At 46.3% G+C, this 22352-nt stretch overlaps 1 protein-coding gene across 7 annotated transcripts in view; it reads left to right on the forward strand.

The window, feature by feature from the left end:
• RERE (arginine-glutamic acid dipeptide repeats) overlaps nucleotides 1-22352 on the forward strand; it is a 177384-nt gene that overhangs the window by 116369 nt on the left and 38663 nt on the right. For all 7 annotated transcript variants that reach the window (XM_048326414.1, XM_048326409.1, XM_048326413.1 and 4 more), the window contains 2 exons: nucleotides 1720-1818; nucleotides 20300-20380. In XM_048326414.1, the coding sequence (XP_048182371.1) occupies nucleotides 1720-1818; nucleotides 20300-20380 (180 nt within the window). The remainder of the gene's footprint in view (nucleotides 1-1719; nucleotides 1819-20299; nucleotides 20381-22352) is intronic.

The raw sequence follows: 22352 nt of genomic DNA on the forward strand, positions 1-22352 counted from the left end.
GATGGGGTTTGGGATTGGTATTAATGTAATTGCTTGGTCAAAAGTTAATGCTCGTATTTTCTGTTGCTGATGTGAGACACCCTTGCTGGCCTGTAAACTTTTATTTTTCTGGAGTAGTTGCCTGTCAGACCAGGCTGTTCTTTCTGGGTTTGTCTGGGGTTTTTTTTGTGGGTGTTTTTTTGGTTTTTTTTGTTTTTTGTTTTTTTTTTTCAGATTGAGCTGCTTGGGCAGTGGAGCTGCCAGGGAAAAACACGTGTTGTCCTTGAGGCAAAATAAAGATGCCCTCCAAGTTACAATGAGGCTTTGGCATTCCTCATGTTTTGGGAGGGAGCAGAGGGGGAGGGAAACAGAAGCACCATTCTCCTCAGCACTGTCACATTTCCTAAGTGAAAAATCTTATAGGTAGTGGCACGCACAGAAAAGAACCATTTGCAAGGTGAGCTGGCAAAACAAACAGTGCTTTTTTCTTTGAGATGGATTTGTTCCCAGTGCTGGAGTGCAAACAAGGAGGAGAATTAATGTGTACCCAGCAGAAAAGGCAACATCTTATTTTCATGCCTGTAAGTAGGCACTGCATACCACAGGAGCCTTAGAACTAATTTTTTTGTTGTAGGTTTTATTTCAGGCAGTTTTGGTGTTTGAGCAGAGCAGTCAGGGCTGGCACTGCAGGCTGGGCTCTGAGCAGGGCTCAGGTGAGGGGGGCTGAGGTCCCTGTTCCCCTTCAGGCCAGGTTTACACCCATGCCCTGGTGTCCCCAGGGAATTCCAGGGCTGGAAGCAGGAGCTGTGCCCAGGGGATGCTCCCGTGCCAGGCAGGGACAGGCAGGGCTGCTGGTGGCTCTGCTGTGCTGGCACCTCCCAGAGCCAGGGCTGGAAGGGGGACCAGGGAAATGAATTTTTGGAATTTGGAGCATTGTTGGTTTTGGTTACCCTGCGTTGCTGCAGGGAATTAATGACTGCACCCAGTGCTTGTAACCTCCCCAGAGGTGCCAAATAAAAGCTGGAAATTAACAGAAAACCACTCTTAGTTTTCTTTCTTTTCCACTCTCTATTCTTCAAGCACTCGTCTCACTGCAGAAACGTCTCACTGCAGAAACAAATACCCTGTTTGTATTGTTGTTTTAGTTTGTTGGTGAGGAAAAAAAAGAGTTCAGGCTGCCAGTTAAGGAACATTTGTGTTTGTTCTAAAAACACACTGCAAGTAACAGCAGAGCTCTGTGCCCAGGAGTGACCTTTTCTTTTTAGAAGTACTTTTTTTTTTCCTTTAAAATTCCCCTAAGTATTCAAAACTAATGAATGCCCCAGTAACTTGGTGGAGGGGGAAGAGCACCTTCAGCAGTTCAGATCTGTTCCTGCTGACGACAGGAGATTTCAGCCAATTTGTGTGAAGTATAACCCCATAATGTATTAATTTTTATTTTATCATGGCTGACATCACATTGAGCCCCGTGAGTAGAAGGGAGCAGTGTGACTTTGGCTTCAACATTACCTGGGACAGGTTGAGGAAGGAAGGCGAATGCCTGCTTGGTTTAATGCTGCTTCTTCTACTGATAAAACCTCAGTTACCCTTCAGGTTGGTTAAATTTCACTTCATACATCAACAGTAAAAATAATTAGGCAGAGAACATCTCATGTGGCTCCTTGTAGTGGTTTTTTTCCCTCCAATATCAGATCACTGCTAATTCCTTTGAATGATCTATTTGTCTTCTTTATTTTTCAGCTACATGAAAGTAACTACGATGCTGGAAAAGCCCTGCAGCGCTTGGTGAAGAAACCTGTGCCAAAGCTGATTGAGAAGTGTTGGACTGAAGATGAAGTGGTAGGAAATGATTTATCTCCTCCAGCCTTTAGAGTTCACGTTGCTTCTCTTGCTTTTTTATGGTTTGTTTTTTTCCTAAAGAGGTTATCTTTATGAGCAAGAAGAGGGCGGGTGTGTAAATAAAAATGCACATACATGGGTATATAAATGAAAATACATGGGTATGTAAATGAAAAAATCTGTTCCAGTGCAAGACAGAATTGCTCATGGAAAAGTGACAGGAGAAAAGTTTCATTGATCTTTTTTTTTTTTTGCCTTGAGTGGGTCAATTTTTCAGCTGGTTAATTGGTGAAGTGTTTAAAGAAGTAAACAAAAATAAAAATGTGATCTTGTTAAGCTACTAATAAAGCTGGCATTGGTGTTAGAAAATAGAACTGATTAATGGAGGAAACTTTCACTGTCTCTTAGTGGTTTTAATTATTTAAGCAATGGCTGGAGAGATTTTTTGAGCTGGAGGTTCTCTGCAAGGCTTTCAGGGAGTTCTTGCAGTGACTGATGTGTGCTCTGCTCTCTCCTCATTTAAACCTTCCCTGCAGGAGCTCGAGGAGGGCTGGGCCAGCCTAGAGCCCCTCTTCGGGGCTGGTCCCAGGCCCAACAAAGAACCTTTGTGGCTGCCTGGAGCCAGGGAGGGAGGGAGGAGGGAGGATCCTGTGCTGGCCTGGCAGCGATGCCAGGGCGGGAGCACAGAGCCTGGGACACGCTCTCCTGATAAGTTCTGCACTTACTTATCTTGTCACAAAAGGGAGGTTTGTGTTGGGAACTGACTGCTGGAACAAATCCTTGGAGTGCTCTGCCCTGTGTTTGGTAAGTTTGGGTTGAGATTGCTTCAGCCTGTGCTCTCTGCATACATCCAGGGCTAAATTGTGCCAGCATGCCTCTTTTTTTCCCTGTGTAGCTTTTTTACCCTCTCTTCATTTTTTTCCATCAGCTGCCCTGAGCTGTGAGTGCTGGAGCTGCTGCACTCGGGGGTTTTGATGATCAACCCACGTTAAATGAGAGAGAGTCGAGCCTTACCAATGGCAAAACCAAAGTTTATTGAAAAGTGAAGCATTACTGCAAAAGTGCAGCCTGTGAGCACAGAGTAATGATCACTGACTCTATAAATCATTGTCAGCCCCAGCTCATTTTATCATATTTGTTCTTGGTCTGCTCCATCCAAGTTTCCAGAAACATTTGGCAGCCCTCCAGCCTGGGCAGAGCCAAAGATCAAACTGTGCTCTTATTTATAGACAGCAAAGCTCCACCTGCACAGCCTCAGAGCCTGTTGGTCCCTGCAGCTTGCAGACAGCTTCAGCCTAAAGCAGCTGTGCTGCATTTTGGAGACTTGAAAGGGAAGTTTCCTTATTGCTGGCTCTGTGAAATTCAGGAGAACTCTGCGTGATCCACAGGGTGCTAAAGCTGCCACAGGAATTCTGCAATGAAGTATTTGTCAGAAAATTTTGACGTGTCAAACCCTAAGTCTGGCCAAAACAATTAAATTGTGGTGACAGCCTTAACTCTGTGTGTCCCCTTCATCTCAGGGTGGCAAGTGATGGAGCCTCCAGTGATGTGGTGGGCTGAGAATCCCAGAGAGACAGTTCTGAGGGAAATGAAGACCCAGGTCCAATCCCTGGCCTTATTTGGGCTAGACTTGTAATTAATCTCTTCTTGCAGCCCAGCAAATGTTTACTTAAGTTTTGCAATTGGATAAATAAGCAGATCCCACACCAGATACAGAGCTTTGGTCAGTTAACCTGAATAATAATAATAATAATAATAATAGTAGTAGGAGTAGTAGTACCATGTTTTAAACTTCTTTTGTGGACTCTCAGCTGCCCAAAGACAAAGCCTTTGTTTTTCATTAGAACAGCTCTGCTGCCTCTGACCAAACTGTGAGGTAGGAGCTGCTTGGCAGCATCAGACCTGATTAAAACAAAGGATGGGAGTTGTGTTATTTTTACTGCTGCTGATGTGGTTGCAGATGTTTGGATGGAATTAAATAGAGAGTAAAATTGGCCACTGATTGAATTACATGAGGGCTGTGTAAATATGAAGACAGAGGTTTGTTGTCTCCCTCGTGTCTCTGAACCTGTGGCTATTTTTAAACCTTTTTTTATCCCAGTATGTAAATTCAGCGGCACAGAGTGAGAGCCAGTCTTGCACACTGCCTGTGAGAGTGGCTGAAGAACCTCCTGCGCTGGTGTGTGCACGGGCAGCTCTGAGCAGCTGTTTCCTGTTTGTAAAGGCTCCTTCCCCACCTGACAACATCAATTTCCAGCAGAGATTTGATGGGCAGGGCTTGGCTTCTCTTGTAATGCTCATGAATTCACTTCTGTGGGCAAGCTGGAGCAATTGTCACATTTAATGCCTGATTGAGGCCCATTCTGAGCACACACCAACCTCCAGCAGCATCACCTGGTGCTGAGGGGCTGCAGCTTCCATGGAAAGCAGGGTGGAGGAGAGGGATTATTTGGGGAGAAGCCAGGAGCAAAGTTGTCTTGTTTTGATACAACTGGTGCCTCTTACAGGTTTAAATCTCCACTCAAACCCAGCACAGGATGTCAGAGCAGTGAGAGCGCTCTGCACCTTGTGGTCACCTCAAAAAATGTCCCTTTGCCAGGTGTGGCATTTCGGATGCAGGCAGGCAGAGACCCCCCCAGGGATGGAATGGTGCTGCTCTGTTCTTTTCCACCTGGAAATGCTTCAGAACTGCCGTGGGAGTGGCGTTTGGAACCGTGAGCTGAATTTGACAGTGCCTCTGTTTCCTCTGGGGCTTGCCCTCATGGTAGAGTTGGGTCCTTCCCGCAGATCCCACATCTGGAACCAGGAACATGAACTTCTTCAGCTGAGGTTAACCTGAACATCCACATTCCCTGCTGTGGTTTCTGTGGGAACATCTCCCAAGACAAATTGTCCTTACAAAATTTCCACATCTTGGGACAAAATCTTCTCTGCAAAATTGCTTTTATACTTCAGTGATGTTCAGTACAATTCTGACCCTGCGCTTGCTCCAGCTCCAAAAATGAGCTCCCATTTCAGATCAATAACCTATCAAAGAGCTGTAATTTATGCAGGGTACAGTGGGCATCGTTAGTTCTGGTAACCTAATGGAAAGGTTTTCTGTCTGGGGTGCTTCACGTACTGGAAATGTGGAAGGAGAGCAGCTGGTTCTGACTGTTCCTCACCCAACAGCCCTGATTCTGCCTCACCTTTTTATCTCTTCATTCAGAATGTGCTTTTTTCTCTCTCTTTATCCAAAGTTCTAGCGAAATCAATAGGGCTTACAGGAGAGAGAAATGCGCATCAGAACTAAAGGAACCTGCAGTTTATTAGGTTTTTTAATTAAACATGATGAACACATTTTAAATACCACAAAGGCCTGGGGCTGAGCTGCATCTAATCGAAACAGATTAAGTCACCCATCCACACTTGGGTAGTTATTAATTCTGTTTACTTATGCATGCTTGCTACAGGCAGAGTTTGGTGCTGCTCTGCTGCAGTTTATTGCACAGGGATGCTCTCCTGCATGGAACTGTGCTCCTGATTAGCATTCAGATGTTGATTATGAACAACACTGTTGAGGCTTAATTGAAGCACCTTTGGAGCTCGGGGCTGTGTCTTCCAAAGTTAAAGAAGATCTGGGTGAAGCAGTACTTAAACATTCTTTATTGGGCAATTCCTCCCTTTTCCTCTACACTTTGTTCCATCCATGTTAAATTCTCTAAAGGAAGTTGCCAAGTGTTCCTTAGGAAGGTTTTTTCACCGTGTGCATCTCTGTGCAGAACTGTCAATGCCACCCCGTGACATCCCTGATAACTGCCTTTTATCTTGAAATATTCTGCCTTTTAAATATTTTACATTGCTCTTGATGTCAAGTAGTTGAGGTAAACAACCTCCATTCAAACAACCTCCTCAATTTATGTGCAGGGGTAGTTAATCCTTGCTGGTGCTAAATCTTAATTGGCCATGTACATCAATTTACAAGTTCATAAATTTTAAAATATCCACACCTGGCTTCAGCTTAAACTCATTTATCATAAAATACAGGTGGAGATTCTTCTGCCAGAAATGATAAGATACAGCAAACTACTTTCCTAATATGTTTGTAAGTGTTTGTAATCCAGTGTGGCAGGTCAAGGAATTACTTATGCAAAACCCACAGACTTATTTGCTTGGCTTCTTTGCCTGGAATCATCCTCAAATGTCTCCCATCCGCCCTTTTTGGAGTGTGTGCTCATGAAAACATTGCTCTCATGGCTCCCTCCTGTGAAGCCAAGGCTCTTCAGATATGCTGGGAGACAGAGCTGCTGCTTACTGGGGCAAAAATACCATGAATTTTATTTACTGATTATGTGGCAGCTATAGAAAATCAAATTCAGAGCCAGATTGAAACAGAGCCTCTGGAATAGTCGAGTGGAAAAAAATCATCAAGGGATACTGGAAAAGCTGAGCAGCTTTGCAGGAGTGGGCTTGGAAGGTTAAGACACCAGTTACTGCTTAGTTTTATTGTTTTACCCACAAAAAATAAACATTGCAGCTTCCCAGTGGAGTGACAGTCCCACTAAATGAACTTTTTCTGGAATTTAGCAATCCAGCCACATTTGCAAGTCCGTTAATCAGTAACAGTTGAAACTTAGCTGAGCACTAGAGATAAAAAAACTCCAAACTCAAATTGCCGTGGCCTTGTAGGACCTGTGTTTTAAGAATAAGTAAGATTTTCGTTTAAGCACGTGTGGGAAGGTCTTGTTTGTGTCTTATTCTAAGAACTCAGAGTGGAAAAGAGCCATCAGCCCTCACAGTCAAAAGTGACCAATGAAGGATGAAATTATTCTGCTTGGGGGAAAAAGTTGTTATTTAAAAGTTGCATAAAATTATAGTTACTGAGCAGCTGGCAGGTTTACAAAATGCTAAGGTGCAGTACAGCTAGAAAAGACAGGGTGTATTACAGCTCAAAAAGGGGAATTTAGTTTAAACACAGGTTCCTAGATGAAAGATAACAATCTTTTGTTTGTGATTAACTTGCATCAGTCTTTGATCCAAGCCCTCGTTGAAAGGGATCAATACTGCACATACAGCACCGAGTTTATTGTCAAGTCCTTTTGGAAATAAGGCAGTGAATTAAAAATCAATTATACGTGCAGAAAAGTTTGTGTAGGGCAATCAATTCTGTCCTTTTAGTTTGCCAAAAGATTCCATTGTTTAACCAGCTGTGAAAAGGAATGAATTTTAAAAGCCTCCAGCAAATGAGGGAGCCCAAAGGGGCGGGGGGAGAGATTAAAAAAAAATTATTTCAGCATTTCATGTTCAGCAAAGGCTCTTCAGGGATAAATCTATAAATCCCGTCAGTGACCTTGGCTTCAGAATGGGTGATTTCACTGCTTTCCCTGATGCCGATCTCTGCCCAGCTGCCAGAGCAGTTGCTGTTGCCTTTACAATATCATTTTGGGGTTTGTTGAATTGCCATATGCCTCTTGATTCGCTGTCTCTCTGCCTTCCATGTGGAATATTTTAACTATTAAGCACTTACCGTGTTGCTGATCCCAAAAAATAACACACCAGCTCTGCCCTGGCCGGGAGCCACGGCTCCGGAGCTGTTTCTGTGTGGGACGGAAGCGAAACTCCAGCTGCAGCTCCAGCACACACCAAACCATCCCTCCGTAGGTGCTGGTGTGTTTTCCAGAGCCAGGTCTGCAATCCAGCAGCACATCCCCTCAGCTCCCTGTTGCCAAGGGGAAGGGATCTGCTGCTTGGAAGATTAATAAATACGCCAGTGGTTGATTGTCGGAACCGTGTTTTTCATCTCATTTTCAAGGGCATCTTAAAAATGGAGCTCACTTGCACTTCCTGGCGCTCTCCATCATCTCTGTGTGTTCATTCAAACATGGGAACGGGCGCTGGGGGATGTCAGGGATTGCATTTGTCCTCCCAGAGGGCAGAGTGGTGGTTTTATAAATGGAGAGGGCCAAAGGAGCTGTCCCTCGATGTTCCTTAGCAGCAGGAGTCAGTTCAGTGTCCGTGGGTCTCTGCCAGCGCCGTGGACAGAGCAGGAGCTGTGCAGCTGGAACAGAGCCGGGGCCCTGTGCTGGGGACAGAACAACCCCAGGTTCCTGCCTGGACCCTCTGGGTGATGTCCTGTCACTGGCACAGCTCCTGCCCACAACGCCCTGACCTTTTATCCAGATTTTATCTGCTCAGGGATCCGGAATCTGGGTTAAATATAACCTCCTGCTGTATCCTGTTCTTCTCCAAAAGGAAACTGAGTCATGACATTCTAAAGAGCAGCTGGGAGTACAGGGATCATCAAAAGTCAGGATTTTCTGAGCTTAATGCTTTTGTCATAGCAAGAGAACAGAGGGAGGGATTGTAATTCACCTCTGGTGGTTGTGGTGAAACCTCTTTGCCCTGTGTCTGAATTTTGGGGGTGGGAGGTTACATCTTGGTTTAATTGTAAAACTGATTTATTTACTCCCCATTTCTTTGTACATAACTTAATTTCCAAATTCTAAATTGAATTTGTTAAGATAATCTACACTCATTAATGCTGTGGTCGGCTTTTAAAAGGCTGCTGGTGTCCATGAGATACATTTCACAGTTTGCTGCCCATTCTGAATCAAATACAGTAAATTACCTGAGAGGGATTTCTGCCTGATGCTCGTTGGTGTGCATTACCCCAACTTCTAGGATTGTATGAGTTTCTTCATGCTTTTGGAAATGGTTTTATAATTTAAATAGAAGAAATGCTGGATACCTACCCGTTTTCAGGTATTTTTTGTTGGTGGTGTTTTGGAAGTGCTATAAATAGTGTGATTTAAAGTTCACTTTTTCTAATAGTTAATGAGGGGTGACTGGTTTGTTGGCTTTTATTAATGGCACCATCCAAAGCTCTTGGGTTGATTTAAGGCTACTTCAGTGCTGTCATTTCGGTAGTTTGCTTGAGTTTATCTGTCTTGCAGGTGTTAAGAAATTTAATATATGTACAGGATCCTCACCTCCTCAACACCTAAAAGTGCAATTGGAATATAGTAACAAATAATTAAGTGCTTTGATATTTTTCTGTGTTACGGGTATGATAGAAATCTGCAGCTGCCTTCCAAGTGATTTTGGCTTAGTCCAAGTTGATACAGGTAGAAGTGTTTCTTTTTCAAATGCTTATGTTGGAATTACACGTTATTAAACTCACTGAGCCTGGGAATGGATTACTTGACGTGGCAAATGTCTGTTTTATTTTGGAGGAGTTGTTTGCTGTCTGAATGGCAAGTTGCTGTTCCTAACAAGATTGCTTTACAAACACAAAAACTCCAACCCCTAAAACAAAGCAAGTGCAGACAGATGACAGCGTTGTCTGCAACTTGACAAGATGATATTTGATTTTTCAGTTTTTTTTTTCCCTGGTAGTTTGGGTCTCTGTCTGAGTCTTGACTTTGATTTTTTGTTTGAACACAGAGGCTGACAGCCCCAAACCCCCAAACTTTCTGAATGTCACTGCATTCTCTGTGTTCTGCCCAACAGCTTAGCTGAGAACTATTTAGTCTGGCCCAGTGGCCATTGCAGCAGCAAATGACAAAATGCTCTTCAAATGAGTGTAGTGACATAATTCCTATTGAAGAAATGTTGATTACTGTCACAATGTGGATGCTCTGTGTGCTTTAGTGCTCAGGGCTTATCTTTCTTGCACAACATAAGCAGTATGAATGCCAAAATACACCTCATTTGCAAGTGCTGTTTGCATGACAAATTCTATTTTTCTAATCTTCCCTATCAACAGAACCAATTTTTTTTTTAAATCTTTCCGATGACATAAAAATGCATTTTAATGAAGCAAATTATCAAGCTTTGTCTCTTCTGTGTACGAGCAGGGTGGCCACATTCAATTAGGCTGAAAAATGATCATTTGTTCTATTACAGGCTGTAACAGAGCGCATGGAAAACCGTGATCCATCACCAGTTGCTCAGCTTTATGTTACTTAAATCACTTGCCATCCTGTCAGGGGCTCAGAATCCTCCATGGGAGCCATTATTTAATTTAAGTTTGTAAAGGTGTCACTTGTTTGATAATAGGCTGCTTCTGTAGTAGATGAATAGGGACTAAATATTCATCATTTTCTGCATCCATCCCGGATCCCTAATGAGTTACAAGGACAGCAGTGCCAGTAGAGCTAATGATTATAGTGCCATGAAAGGAATTTGACAGCAATAAGGACTTGATCCGGAGGGAAGCTCCACACCTTGCAGTGGGAAAAGGTTCTCCCCCAGAGGGTGGTGGGCACTGCCCAGGCTCCCCAGGGAATGGGCAAGGCCCGAGGCTGCCAGAGCTCCAGGAGGCACGGGGTGGGATTGCTGGGGTGTTCTGGGCAGGGATCAGAGTTGGATCAGTGCTCCTGAGGGTCCCTTCCAGCTCGGGACATTCCAGGATTCTGTGAATTCCGCTGGAGCTGGAAAGGCTTCCTGGCCGAGCCTGGCCCCATGCTGCTCGCAGAGCCAGCGTGAGGGGTTTTGTATGAGCTGCAAGGAGACTCAGATGTGGCTGTGGGAGAAAGCTGGGGTCTGTTCCTTGGCCACTGAGGAGCTCCACTCTGAGCCCTTCACAGACGGCCCCGGTTGGCCCCGCTGAGCCCCGAGCAGCTCCTGGGAGCCCAGAGTGCCGTGGGTGCCGTGCCCAGCCCTCCCTGCCCGTGGGGAGCTTCCCTCTCCTTTCCCCGTGTTCAGAGCTGTGTCACGGTGCTGATCTCTGCCCAGGAGGCTGCACTTAAAAACTGCTGCTCGCTGCTCCTGCTCAGCGTTGGTTTTGTACTTTGTGCCTCGTGGTCTTGACTGTTTTGTGGTGAGGGCTCGCAGAGCTTTTGGCTTTGTGGTTGTGCTTCAGCTTTTACGGCCTCTTGACACCTCCCCTGCTACCCCTGTGCTTGTTCCACCGTGGGTTTCCCTATCCTTTTGTTCTTCCCTCCTCCCCCCAGCCCTCTCACAGCATCCCTCAGATTTATATGGCTTTTAGGCTGCGTGGGGAGATTGATCAGCCAGGCTTTATGCATTTAGAGGAGCTGATAAATGACATGGCAGCACATTCCCCTCCACTGCTCTGGAATAACTTCAGCGCTCAAATCAAACATCCCATTTGCCACAAATTGGGGAAGGCAAAGAGGGCACCTCTGGTTTATTAGGGTGTATATTTCATTTATCTGTTATGGGAGGTATTGTCCAGTTCTACGTGTCTGGGGAGGTAATCCCAGTCTCAACACCACTTCCCCCTTGCCTCCCTTCCCCAATATCCACCTTCAAGGTTTCCTTTCCAGTGTTCACCTTTGTTGCAGCTGCATTTCTGGTCCTTCATTTTCAAATCTTTAATCATTTCCTCTCTTATTTGTGGTCCCTTTTCCACAACTGGCCCCATTCTCTCCCTCACTGAGGATGCGTCCCTCAGCCTGGAATTTGATTTTGCCATCACCAGTATTTTTTCTTTGCACACTCAGGTGTCTCTTCACTCCACTGCAGCCAGTGGCAGACTTACTCTGAGAGGAATTTAGGGAGTTTCCAGAGGTTGCCTGGTGTCATTTTGGCGAGGGTCAAAAACTGGAATTTGTATCTGAGTGCCTGAATTCCATCCTGGGCATCGCTGCAGTCACAGCCCCTCTGTTAATGATTTACCTGGGAAGGCACCTACAGAAATACCTGCCTCTCTAGAGGGATAATTTGCATTTTGTCTCATTATTCTTGGATTTGTTCATTGCTCCAAAGTCTGGGGGCTCTTGAAGTGCTTTTATTTGTTTCCTTCTGCCATTTGCATTAAAATCCGTGTTTGAGCAGAAACTGCCTCCAGAGTAATTGACAATAATGGTTGAAATCCCAAGGGAACAGCATTTCTGCAGTAAGGAACTTCCCCTGGAAACGCTGTGTTTGAGCCTTGAAGGATCACACAGGATATTTCCGGTGGTCTGAGTGGTGCTTTTTTGTGCTTGGTGTTTCAAATGGACCAAAAGGACCAAAAATGTCCCAGTTAGAGTCAACTCCAGCCTTGCATAACAGTGGATGTGCATTTGCTGCACTTTGTATGGTCTGTGTAACAGAAAGAGGATTTTCTGCTGGAAGAGATGGAGAAAAAGGCAATGTTCTGATGTTTAAGGAGAAAGCCTGAGTGGGAGTGTATTTCTGGGATTCAGAGTATGTGAGGAAAGAAAAAGGTCAGTATTCCCAGCTGATGGATGAGAACCATTGCTCAGGAGGAGAGGGGGCCTGGGAGGACAGTGCTGTGCTCTCTTTCTCACTGCTTGGATGTATCTTTATCCCTGCTTTTGGATCCTGTACCGTGACTGGTTCCATCATGTTCAAAAAACCCAACAATTGGAACTGTGAATTATCGCTTTAGAAAATGCACTTGTACCAAGTCTGGGTGAACAGAAGTTTAAGAAATGAAAGCAAATAGCTTTTTTCTTCTTCTATTTAGCTTGAAGTTTGCAGGTTGAGTGCTGAATTTCTTCTACTTACCTGTTTTAAAGGGAGGTACTTTGAGATGCCATGGGGGAAAGGAAGCATGTCCTTGAAAAGGAACATATCCAGCTCTTGCTTTTTAGTTGCTCTTTCGTTTTGATGTACAAGAAGGCTTTTTGTATATTAGCATTTTAACAGCAGTTTAAAATAACAATCAGAAATTAATCTCTTTGTGTACAGAAAAGGCAATCTGAAGTATAATCAAAAGCTTTCTGTTGTCTCTTGTCAGCAGCACATTGTTTTGCTTTTCTGGGTCACGAATGTGCCAGACCTTTGTTCTGTTTAACTCTTAGAAGGCACCTTTAAAAAATCCTTTATGTAAAAACACACTCAAATCACTTTAGCTTTGTTTTCAACACTGAAAAACTGTTGATTGCAGGAGACAGAGAACGTTTGATAGACTGAAAGCTCTTTTTTAAAGTCAGTGAGGGCAGTCTCTAGTTTGGGGGGGCTTAAGGTTGGTGCCCACCCGAGGGGTGAGCCTGGGACTCGCTGTATGAAAGCTGCTTCACTTGCCACAGCTTCGTGAAGATGAGGGCAGGGCAGCTGCCCGGGGAGAGCAGCTGGATGCTGCCAGACCTGGATCCGCCTGTCCCACCTGCACAGGTGGATCTGTCTGTCAGCACAAGCTCTGTCCTGGGCATTTCAATATGAGCCTGGGTTGGCCAACTGGATTTCTTGCTGGTGGAAGTGATTTTGATGAATGGAATGAGGAGCTGCCTGTCCGGGCTGCTGTTGGAGGACAGTCCCGAGGGAGGCCCAGCACTTGTTGCTCCCTTTGGAAGGTCCTCCTGCCACTCGCCCCTCTGTGCGGTGCCGTTGGTTTGGAAAAGGGAATGCCTCCTCTTCCCGCTCTTCTGTTAGTGGAAAAGAGGAAATTGCAAACGGAGCAGGTCTCAAGCAAGAGGGTTCATCTCTGCCTGCCTCTTCAGCCCCTGCTGAAATGTGGGACCATCGGCAGTGACATCACTGATAATGCCTGGAATAACCCAGGAATTGTTCTTCCAGGAGTCGAGGCTATTTATCCACCACCCCTTCCAGAGCTGCCGAAAAGGAAAGTCAGGTTTCCTTTTTTCCTGCTGTTGCTTTAATGCCCAGGCAGGGTTTGATCCGAGCATCAGCTGCTGCCGTGGCACTGCGGGCTGGGCTCGGGTCGGGTTTCTGACTTTATCTCGTTTAGGGGATCACATTTCTGCTGCCATACGCTGGGTGATCGCTGCCGGGTGATCGCTGCTGGGTGATCGCTGCCTCCCGGTAACAGCCGGCAGTGGAATGGAGCAGGGAGCGCGTGTTCCTCACAAAAGCCTTTGGAGTTGGATTGTGCAGTCGCGCCCGGAGCAGGGGCGGGGAGGCACCGGGACCAGGCTGTCGGTGCAGCCCTCGGACATTTGTCAGCAGCTCCCATCCCTCCATCCCTCCGTCCCTGCATCCATCCCTGCATCCCTGCTGCACAAGGTTGCCTGGCAACCCGGGCCGAAGCCGGCGGGGCCGCTGCCTCTCGGAGCAGGTCGGGGATGATTTATCGCGGGGCCGGACAGGGACCCGGGGGCAGCGCCGGGGCTTTTAACGGGAGCCGCCTGGAATGGAGGGCTTGGGAGCATTTTATCCGGGATGCACAGCCCGGAGCCGATAATCAGGGTGCAATTAGAGCAAACAGAAAGCTCCTCGTTTAGACATAATTGATTTTTTTTTTCCTTTTCCTGTTTTGTTTTCTCTTTCCCATCGAGACTCCCTCACAGACACAGGTACAGTGCAGAACGGGAATTGAAGCTTTGCCTGGTGCTTTGGGTGAACCTGAAATCTCTCTCTTTATAAAAATAGCTCTGGTAAAATCCTGATGGGAAAATACAGCTGGGGTCAGCACAAAAGGTTAGCAACACCCTGACAGCTCCAGGCCTGGGGTGAAGGAATAGCTGAATTCTCCTGCAGCTCTGGAAACGTCTGAGAGCTGTTGTGTCACCTTCAATATCATGTTGCCTTTCATGCAGACTCTTGCATTGATCCCTGGCGTTAAACAGAGGAGGGAGAGAGGAGTTTTGTAAACTGGCATTTGGGTAGTAGTTCGTGCTGTGGTCACATGGAGAACTCTCACCCCCTTGAAACATCATCTTCAATAAAGTAAACGGGGGGAAACTGGGGCAGCCTTTAGGTTGAGGACCTCAGTTCAGCTCCTTCTGCTGGCTGGAGTCCTTTTCCCAGCCTAGTTGTGAAGAGGGATGGGCAATCCGTGCAAAGCATGTTGACAAGAGCATTTGTGTGTGTCTGAGAAGGCAAAGAGGAGAAAAAGGATGATGAATCCACTCTGACCTCCTGAATGGCAATATAAATACTTTATTGAAAATTCTAAATAAATGTGTTTGTAACCAGTAATCCTGCTCTGCATGCAATCTCATTTAGCCAACTGGGTATGCAAATGTGCTATTAATGTGTTTGCATCCAGTATAAATACACAAATCTAATCTGTTTATATATGTCATTTACACACAGCTGTGCTCACGCTCACTTAATACCAATATTTCCAGCCAGCGAGAGGTACCATGGGAGCTCCATTGTTCCCAACAAAAGCAGCTCCATGGAAGGGGGGTCATTATCATTGCAGGATCTTTTGGCATTCCCTCGAGGGAGGCTGTTAATGACTCTGGCTGTTGTGGGTACTCAGAGCACAGGCTGGGAGGTGCCTCTGCCGCCAAGCTTTGGGTTGAATCCCCCACACTTCGAGGCAGGCTCTCGTTTTTCAGTATAATTTTTCAGGAAGACAAAGCGATCCAGTTGGGAGGGGGGAGAGCAAATTGTTGGGCACCTTGGAGGCTTTCAGCTGATCTATTCCTTGTCAGTTTGTTTATAGAGGACACTTGATCTCAGGGGCAGATGGCCTGGGGAGTGTAAGGTTTTTGTCATGTGTGGGTGACCAGGGGTGCAGTCTGGAGAGGGGCTGTGAATTTCCAGTGGGAACATTCATGCCTTGCCATACAGAGTGGTATCTAATGAATACCGTCAAAATATTTTGGTTTTCCGTGTCTTTGAGTGAGAGAACTTGGTGAAAACATAATTTTATTTTCAAAATACCACAAAAGTTAAAGGATAATTTTGTCTTGACACAATAGAATTATTTCATTTTAAAAAAACGGAGCAAATAAACAGAGCAGTGTCTCTGATCTATCTGGTGTAGTGGAAGGTGCCCCTGCTCATGGCAGGGGGTTGTTTCTGCATGATCTTTAAGGGCCCTTCCAACCCAAACCGTTCTGTGATTCTGTTAAAAGAAAGCTAAATTTGGGGTTAGGATGTGTTTTGCACTATTTTTCACAATCTGCAGTTGAGAGGAGGTGGAAGCAGCCCCGTTCTCCCAGCAGCAGGGCCTGAGTGAAGATCTAACACAGGTCTGTGTAAGAGCCACCTGATATCTTTAGGTTGGGTCTTCATAATGAAACTCTCAGGATACCTCTGTTTCCTCTGTTTGCTGTTAACTATGAAAACCCCATTAATTTTCCTACCATATTCATTATAACACTTAAAAAGGCATATTAAATATGGAAGGTGGTGACAACTTCCATTGACATCTGCCTAGAAAACCTTGGGCCTTTCCAGACATGCACTAAACCTATTGCTTTCAAAATAGCAAAATCTTCCATTTTATTTGCTTAGAAGTAAGGAAAAGGTTGAGAGAAGAACTTGCTGTTCTTGGATGTAAGCTAAAGAGGGCGATTATTTTTAATTTTTTTTTTTTTAGAAAGATTGAGAAATAAAATCCTTATTTCCTGGATTGAGAAAGATCAGAAAAGGCCCTGTGTGTTTGTAAATGTTTTGCATTACACAATGTTCTTCACTCATTTCCCAGGTGGAAGTCATAGGAGGGGAATGAAACAGCACATGGAATTTCGTAGAGAAAATCCATTTGGTCTAAACTCGACTGAAGCACCACCTCAGAAGAGACACGTTAGTAGCAGTGATGAATTTGCAGGTTCATCAGAGTTGTGCTGCCTTTCTGCAGGTTTCAGTTGGAAATCCTAGCATTGATTAAACAGGTTGTCTTTGCAGTGGATGTTACGGGTCCATGCTTTCAGCACCAGCTTTATTTGGGGTTTTGGAGGTCGAGGAGCACACTAGGAGCTCAGTTCCCAGTGACAGCCAGAGTGCAGGATTTGCAGCAGCCAGTTCCTCCTGCCAGGCTGTAATCTCGGGATAATGGAAACCCTGACGCACGAGCTCAGCCCCAGCTCTGCACTGGCACTGCCAGCCCCGTGACAAATGTGCCAGCTGAGCTCTGTCAGGCACAGCATAATGGCTTTGTGTATCTTGTCAGGAGATTTGTTCCTCGGGATAAAATACGGGACCTGCAAGTAACACACAGGCAAACATTAACACGCTTGTTCCTTGTTCTCCCTGGGTTATTTATAGCTCCCTGTTTACACGCAGGATGCTGCAGCATCTAATGCATTTCATCAAATTATCAAATGGTATTAGGAGGCCTCGTGTTGGGGCTGGTCAATAGCCATGGAAACCACTCCATAAAACAGAACTGCGTCTGTCAGCACCGACCGCCCCACAAGCCATGGGATTTCCTAAAGCTGCTTCACAGCACTCGTTATCCACAGCGCTTTTTTAATTGTGGCACAGTTTGTCTTCAGTGAGCAGCACAGACAATAATGCTGACAGAATCCTGTCATAAGCAATCTTTTAAAGTTCAACAGAAGTGGTAAAATTGAAATGTTTGTCCTAAAAATCCAAATGATGTACTTGTAAAAATGAAACCATTGTGCTCCAAAGCCACTTCCACTTCTCATCCAAACTTATCCATAGGTCTGAGCCTCGTTGCTCCCCCAACCCTGTGTTGTGAGGCTATTTTAGCTTGGCAGCTGTCGCTCCCAGATGCCTCCTGTGAGCAGTGCAGCATCTCCTGCAGCATTAACACACGGACGTGGAATTCGGTGCATGTCATTTGTGCAGAGGAGAGCAAATTCAATCAGTGTCAGGCAGTCTGTTTTGTGAGACACTGGAGAGCAACAGGTCACCTCTGATTTGGTGTGCAACTATTTAGTTCTTTTATATTTAAAACCATTTTGAGGTCTGTGTTGGGCTTGACTTGGAGAAAAGGAGTAGCTGTTCTTGGTGCAGTGAGAATGGGACATGATGAATTAATGGAAGACTAGACTAGGAAGGAAAATCTGAAAATGTTTTTAAAAATTAATTGTTAAGCTTTAGGATTTCTGTCTGAGTGTCTGAAATTATTTTTGTGTGCTTTGTTATTTGTATATTAAGAAGGGTCCCTCTCCTGCCTTTCCAAGAGGCACAAAGCTCCTTTATAGTTGGATACCTCACAGTGCCTCAATGGCCCAGGGATAATGCTGCACTACATCAGTAAAGGTGACAGCAGAACTGCCCAGAAGGATTGACTTCTTCATTCCTACTTGGAAATTTGGAACAGCATTCCAAGGTTCCTCCAATTCTGTTATTTAGATGGGCTCTATGCTAGGCTTGCATTCCCAGTAGTGATTTTTGACATCCCAGGGGGTCAAAGGAAAACAGTTTGTCACAGGCTTTATTAATAGAGTTGAATCACAACACAAACCAAATATAAGATAGTTTGGTTAAAAGGAATCTTAAAAAATAAACTAAATGGTCCCCTAAGAATTCAAGTGCATCTTGGGCAAAATAAGGAATAGGCAGTTGGGTGTTCTCATTTTATGCCAGACTGTGTTCTCTCTCCTGTTTCCCTGAGCTGTTCCATCATTGATTGGAATGTTCCAGCTCTGGTTTCTCCTTATTCCCTACAGCTTTTTCTGTCACCTTCTCCTGTGTGTGCTGTGAAGTGGTGCTGCAGGGGCACCGTCCCTCTGTTCCAGCCCAGGAGGCAGCGATGGCAGAGCCAGGGACTGAGAGCACCCCACAGTTCCCTTTGGAGTGCCTGCCTTTAGGTGTTTCTCCATTCAGCTGGTTTCCATCCTTTGTGAATTCCTGCAGACAGGGATTGCACTGCTCTTTGGGATGTGGGGAGAGGTGTTGGGGTGTGTTTGTCACTGCTGCTGCCACCTTCCTTTGCCCAGAGCACCAGCCAGAGGGTTGTGGTGCCAGGGCAGTGGTCCACCCACCCCAGCATAATGAGAATTCCTCGGGAAAATTCACATGGTAAAAATGAGTATATGAGTGCTTTAGGGACCAGCTTTTCTCTGTGGGCACTCAATGTCCTGCTCTGTAGGTACCTGCGTGACTTCTGCCTGTGTCTGCAGGCTGGTACCTTGCTATCAGTAAAATTTTCTGTGTTTGGGAGCTCCGGCACCCCTTAAACGCTTCAATTCCGGGTGCTGCGTTGGCTGCTTTGAAGGAGCAGGTGGGTATGAGTAAATCACACACTGGAAGGGAGTGTAATCTCCAAGCCTTTACAACTGGTGGTTAATTCTCGTCTCCGTGCCCCTGGGCACGTTCTTGGCAAATTCTGCAGTCTTGTAGGTTTTGAGGGTCAGGGTTAGGTGAGGATAGATCCCTGTGGGAGCAAACCTGCAGAATCCTGAGCAGGAGGTTCTGGAGAGCCTCTTCCCTCGCATCCAGGGTTGTGGTGGGGGTTGCTGAGGTGCTGAGAGCGCTGTTTGAGCAGTGAATTAACCTTTCTGGGATTCCTGATGCCCTTCACAACATGGAAGCCTCTGATCACTGCCTACCTCCTTCAAGCAGGTGTTTGCAAAAAGATGTGATCCAAATTACATGAAGCCAGTTTGAGGCTCGTTTCTCTTTAGGGAATTATAAAATCTCATCTCCCTCCCTTCCCTGGAATAGTAGGGCCCATGTACTCAACATCCATTATCTTTTTTTGCAGGCAGAATTTGTTATTTACTCGTTGTTTATACCTGTGCTCAGTGTTTACAGGAATAGAAAAGGCCTTCTATTTTTTTGCTTGTTTCTTTATAGGGAATTATGAATTCTCATTTCCCTCCTTTCCCTAGAATACTAGGGCCCACATACTCAACATCCCTTACCGGTTTTGCAGGCAGAATTTGTTATTTGCTTGTTGTTTATACCCGTGTACGGTGTTTATAGGAAAGGAAAAAAGCCTTTTTATTTTGGTGTTCATAGGAAAGGATGAAGTCCTTCTCTAGAAAGATTGTCCCTTCCAGAGAAAGGCACTTTGTTTAGTCTTAAATCTCCTGGTACCGGTTCATGCTGGGGGTCGTGAGGGGGTCGTGGCCGTGCCCCCCGGCTGGTGCCCCCCGGCCGTGGCTGTAGCGAGGGAAGGTGCTGGGGAGAGGACGAGCAGGAGCAGAGGAGGAGGGAGCGCTGCTGGCGGCCGGGGGCCGCTCGGGGCTGGCGAGCCGCTGAGAGGCAGCGCCGGGGGCCGGGGCCGGGCGGCGGCTGCTGCCGGGGCTGCCGGGGGCGGTGTCGGGGCCGAGCCCGGCGGGCGGAGGAGGCGGCGGCGGGGCCGGGGCCGGGGCCGGGCCCGGGCCCGCGGCTGAGGGGGGCCGGCGATCCAGGCCGCCTTTTGCGGCGCGCCCCGCGGAGCCGCCCGCCCAGCCCCGCCGCCATCACACGCTGGGCGCCGCCGCCTCCGCCCGGCCCTGCGCGGCTGCTCCGCGGGCTCGGCTCCGGCTCGGCCCCGCTCCCGCTGCCTGCCCGGCCCCGGCCCGCTGCGAGCCCCGCCGGAGGAACGCGGGGGCTGCGAACCTTTAACCCCTGCGGCACCTGCTCGGCGCCCCGAGCCCGGCGCTGCGCATTTCCCTGCGCTGCCCGGCCGCCGAGCCGGCCCGGAGCGGCTCCGGCAGCGCCGATTGTGGCACCGACTTTGGTGAAGCTCCGAACGCTGGAAGTTGGACGTGGAAGGGGGATGCGGTTGGGATTTTTCGGTGTCTTTGCTAAGCCTTTCTCCCGTTCGCAGCCGTGTAGGTGCGTTCGCTTCCCCGACAGACCTTGGGCTCCGAGCGCCGCTCGGCTCCTCTGCCGATTCACAGCAGCCGTTTGGGGGATTTTTAAATCTTTTTAAAATAATTTTTTCTTGCTGCTGTTGACACGCTGTTTTTGTTATCTTTTATCACAGAAGCGGTTTATTAAGGGGTTGAGGCAGTACGGCAAGAACTTCTTCAGAATCCGAAAGGAGTTGCTTCCCAATAAGGAGACCGTAAGTACATTTGGACTTTATGTAATTCGCTTTTTCTCTCGCTGCTTCGCTGTTTGATCTTGCGAAACTCTTTCCTTTTTACCCCGAATTCTCCTCAGATAAACGGAAGAGAAATCCACAGCCAGCCAAGGCAGCTGCTGATTTTTAGTGCAGATTTTAGGTCGTGGGGTATGCAAGATGTTACATAAAATAATCGTCATGGCTGGACGGAGCCACTGAGCCTGGGTGAAGTGTATTTATGGAGACCAAATCTAATTTTAAATTCTGACATTATGACGGGATAATACATTCTGTGTCACCCGGTCGGACTCGAGTGGCATCGGGTAATTAAAGAAAACCTAAACCAAAACAACACCCGGTGGGACCGGGCAGCCCGAGGTCTGCGCTGCGCCTGCGACCCGCACGGTTCCGGGCTGTGTTTAACTCTTCCCGTTCCCTGGAACTCGTGTGCGGGGATGGATCCGTGCTTCTGCGAACTTCTCAGGGTTATGTAACCCTATCACTGCACCCAAAATCCCGGCAGGGCTCCGGGGACACGGGCAGGGACTGGTGGGGTGCTCCTGCAGAGGAGACGGTCTGGGAAGTCTTGGGAACCCAGTCGCTTTTCCATTTGTCCTAAAAGAGCTTCGGTTTCTGTTGTGGAGGTGTCCTTTACCTGCGGGGAGGGTTTGGGAAAGTGGTTTCGGTTTTGTTCTGGATTTAGAAGGGAGGTAGCTTCTTGGAAATGGAGTTGGACTATTTTCTAGCAGTATGTTAGCAATCTGGAAAACGCTGATTTAAAGCATCACTGATTGTTTAGACTTCTGTATGTGGTGTGGACCGGGGAAGAGTATTGCTGTAAAAATATTTTAAAACCTCTCAGTTTCTGTAGGATGTTTCCATTCTCCTCTAGGAGGTTCTTGTGAGACAGTGCTGTGATAGCACAAATCTTTGGGTGGTAAATAGTAACACTGTGTGAGTTAAAAAGGAAGGGGAGGATGAGGCAATTACAAGTTCACTCATTTTGGTGAGAAAGAAAACTTAAATTGCAGACCAGGTGTTGGTGGACTTGAGCATTCTGTTGGATTTTGAGGCATGGAGGCCCAGTGCTGGAAAGGTGGCAGCTGGGAAGGAAAGCTGGAATAGTATGGATCTTATCAGCATCTGACAAACCCAGCACATACCATGCCTTTCCTCTTTTCTTCAGAATATCTCCCAGAATGGATTTAGAACAAATCAGTGTTTGCTTTTAGAAATGAATTCTGCTGATGGTAAAGTTACTGAGGGGCAAAAGTCCTCTTCCGAGTTTGAATTACAGCAACTGTGGATTATATTGTGTTTTTACAAATTTAAATTTATACTTTAAATATGAAATGTGGGGGGTTTTTTGTGATGGAGAAAAACATTTTGCAGGGGAAGGAAAAGGAAAACAGAAAAATGGAGAGTTGGGGGCAGGTGCCTGCCCCTGTTTGTGCTACTTAACTTCTTACATTGGAGCTTGGAGAGCAGGCTTAGGGTTTTTGTAAAAGTTTTGCAAGTGGTGTTAAACCTCACACAAGCTCTCATTTTTCAAGTGTTATATTTTTGTTTCATTAGGTCTAATTTTTTACTACAGAGAAGACTAAATATTAAGTCTGAGCTGTGGGAAGTATCATGTTGATGGGTTTGGGCTCAGGGATTTTTTTAGCCCCTGTGGTAACTGATCTACAAATAACCTTTGACCTACAACAGGTTGTTTATAATCTCTGCTTCCTATTTTTGCCCACAGGCCTCACTTCTGCTTTCTGTAATTCCCAGTCTTTTTCAGCCAAAATGTACAGCAGTTTTGCTATAGGAAGACATTGCAGAATAAAGGCTGCAGTAAATATTTGGCTGTCCAGTTTTGCTTGTGTACCTTAAAGTGGAATAGTGAATAATGCAAATGACAAGGCTGTGGGATTAATTTGTCTGCATTTTTTCATCACCAGAATAATTTCAGATACTTTGCCTGCCA

This window comes from Corvus hawaiiensis, chromosome 22 (assembly GCF_020740725.1).
Source record: "Corvus hawaiiensis isolate bCorHaw1 chromosome 22, bCorHaw1.pri.cur, whole genome shotgun sequence".
Lineage (NCBI taxonomy): Eukaryota > Metazoa > Chordata > Aves > Passeriformes > Corvidae > Corvus > Corvus hawaiiensis.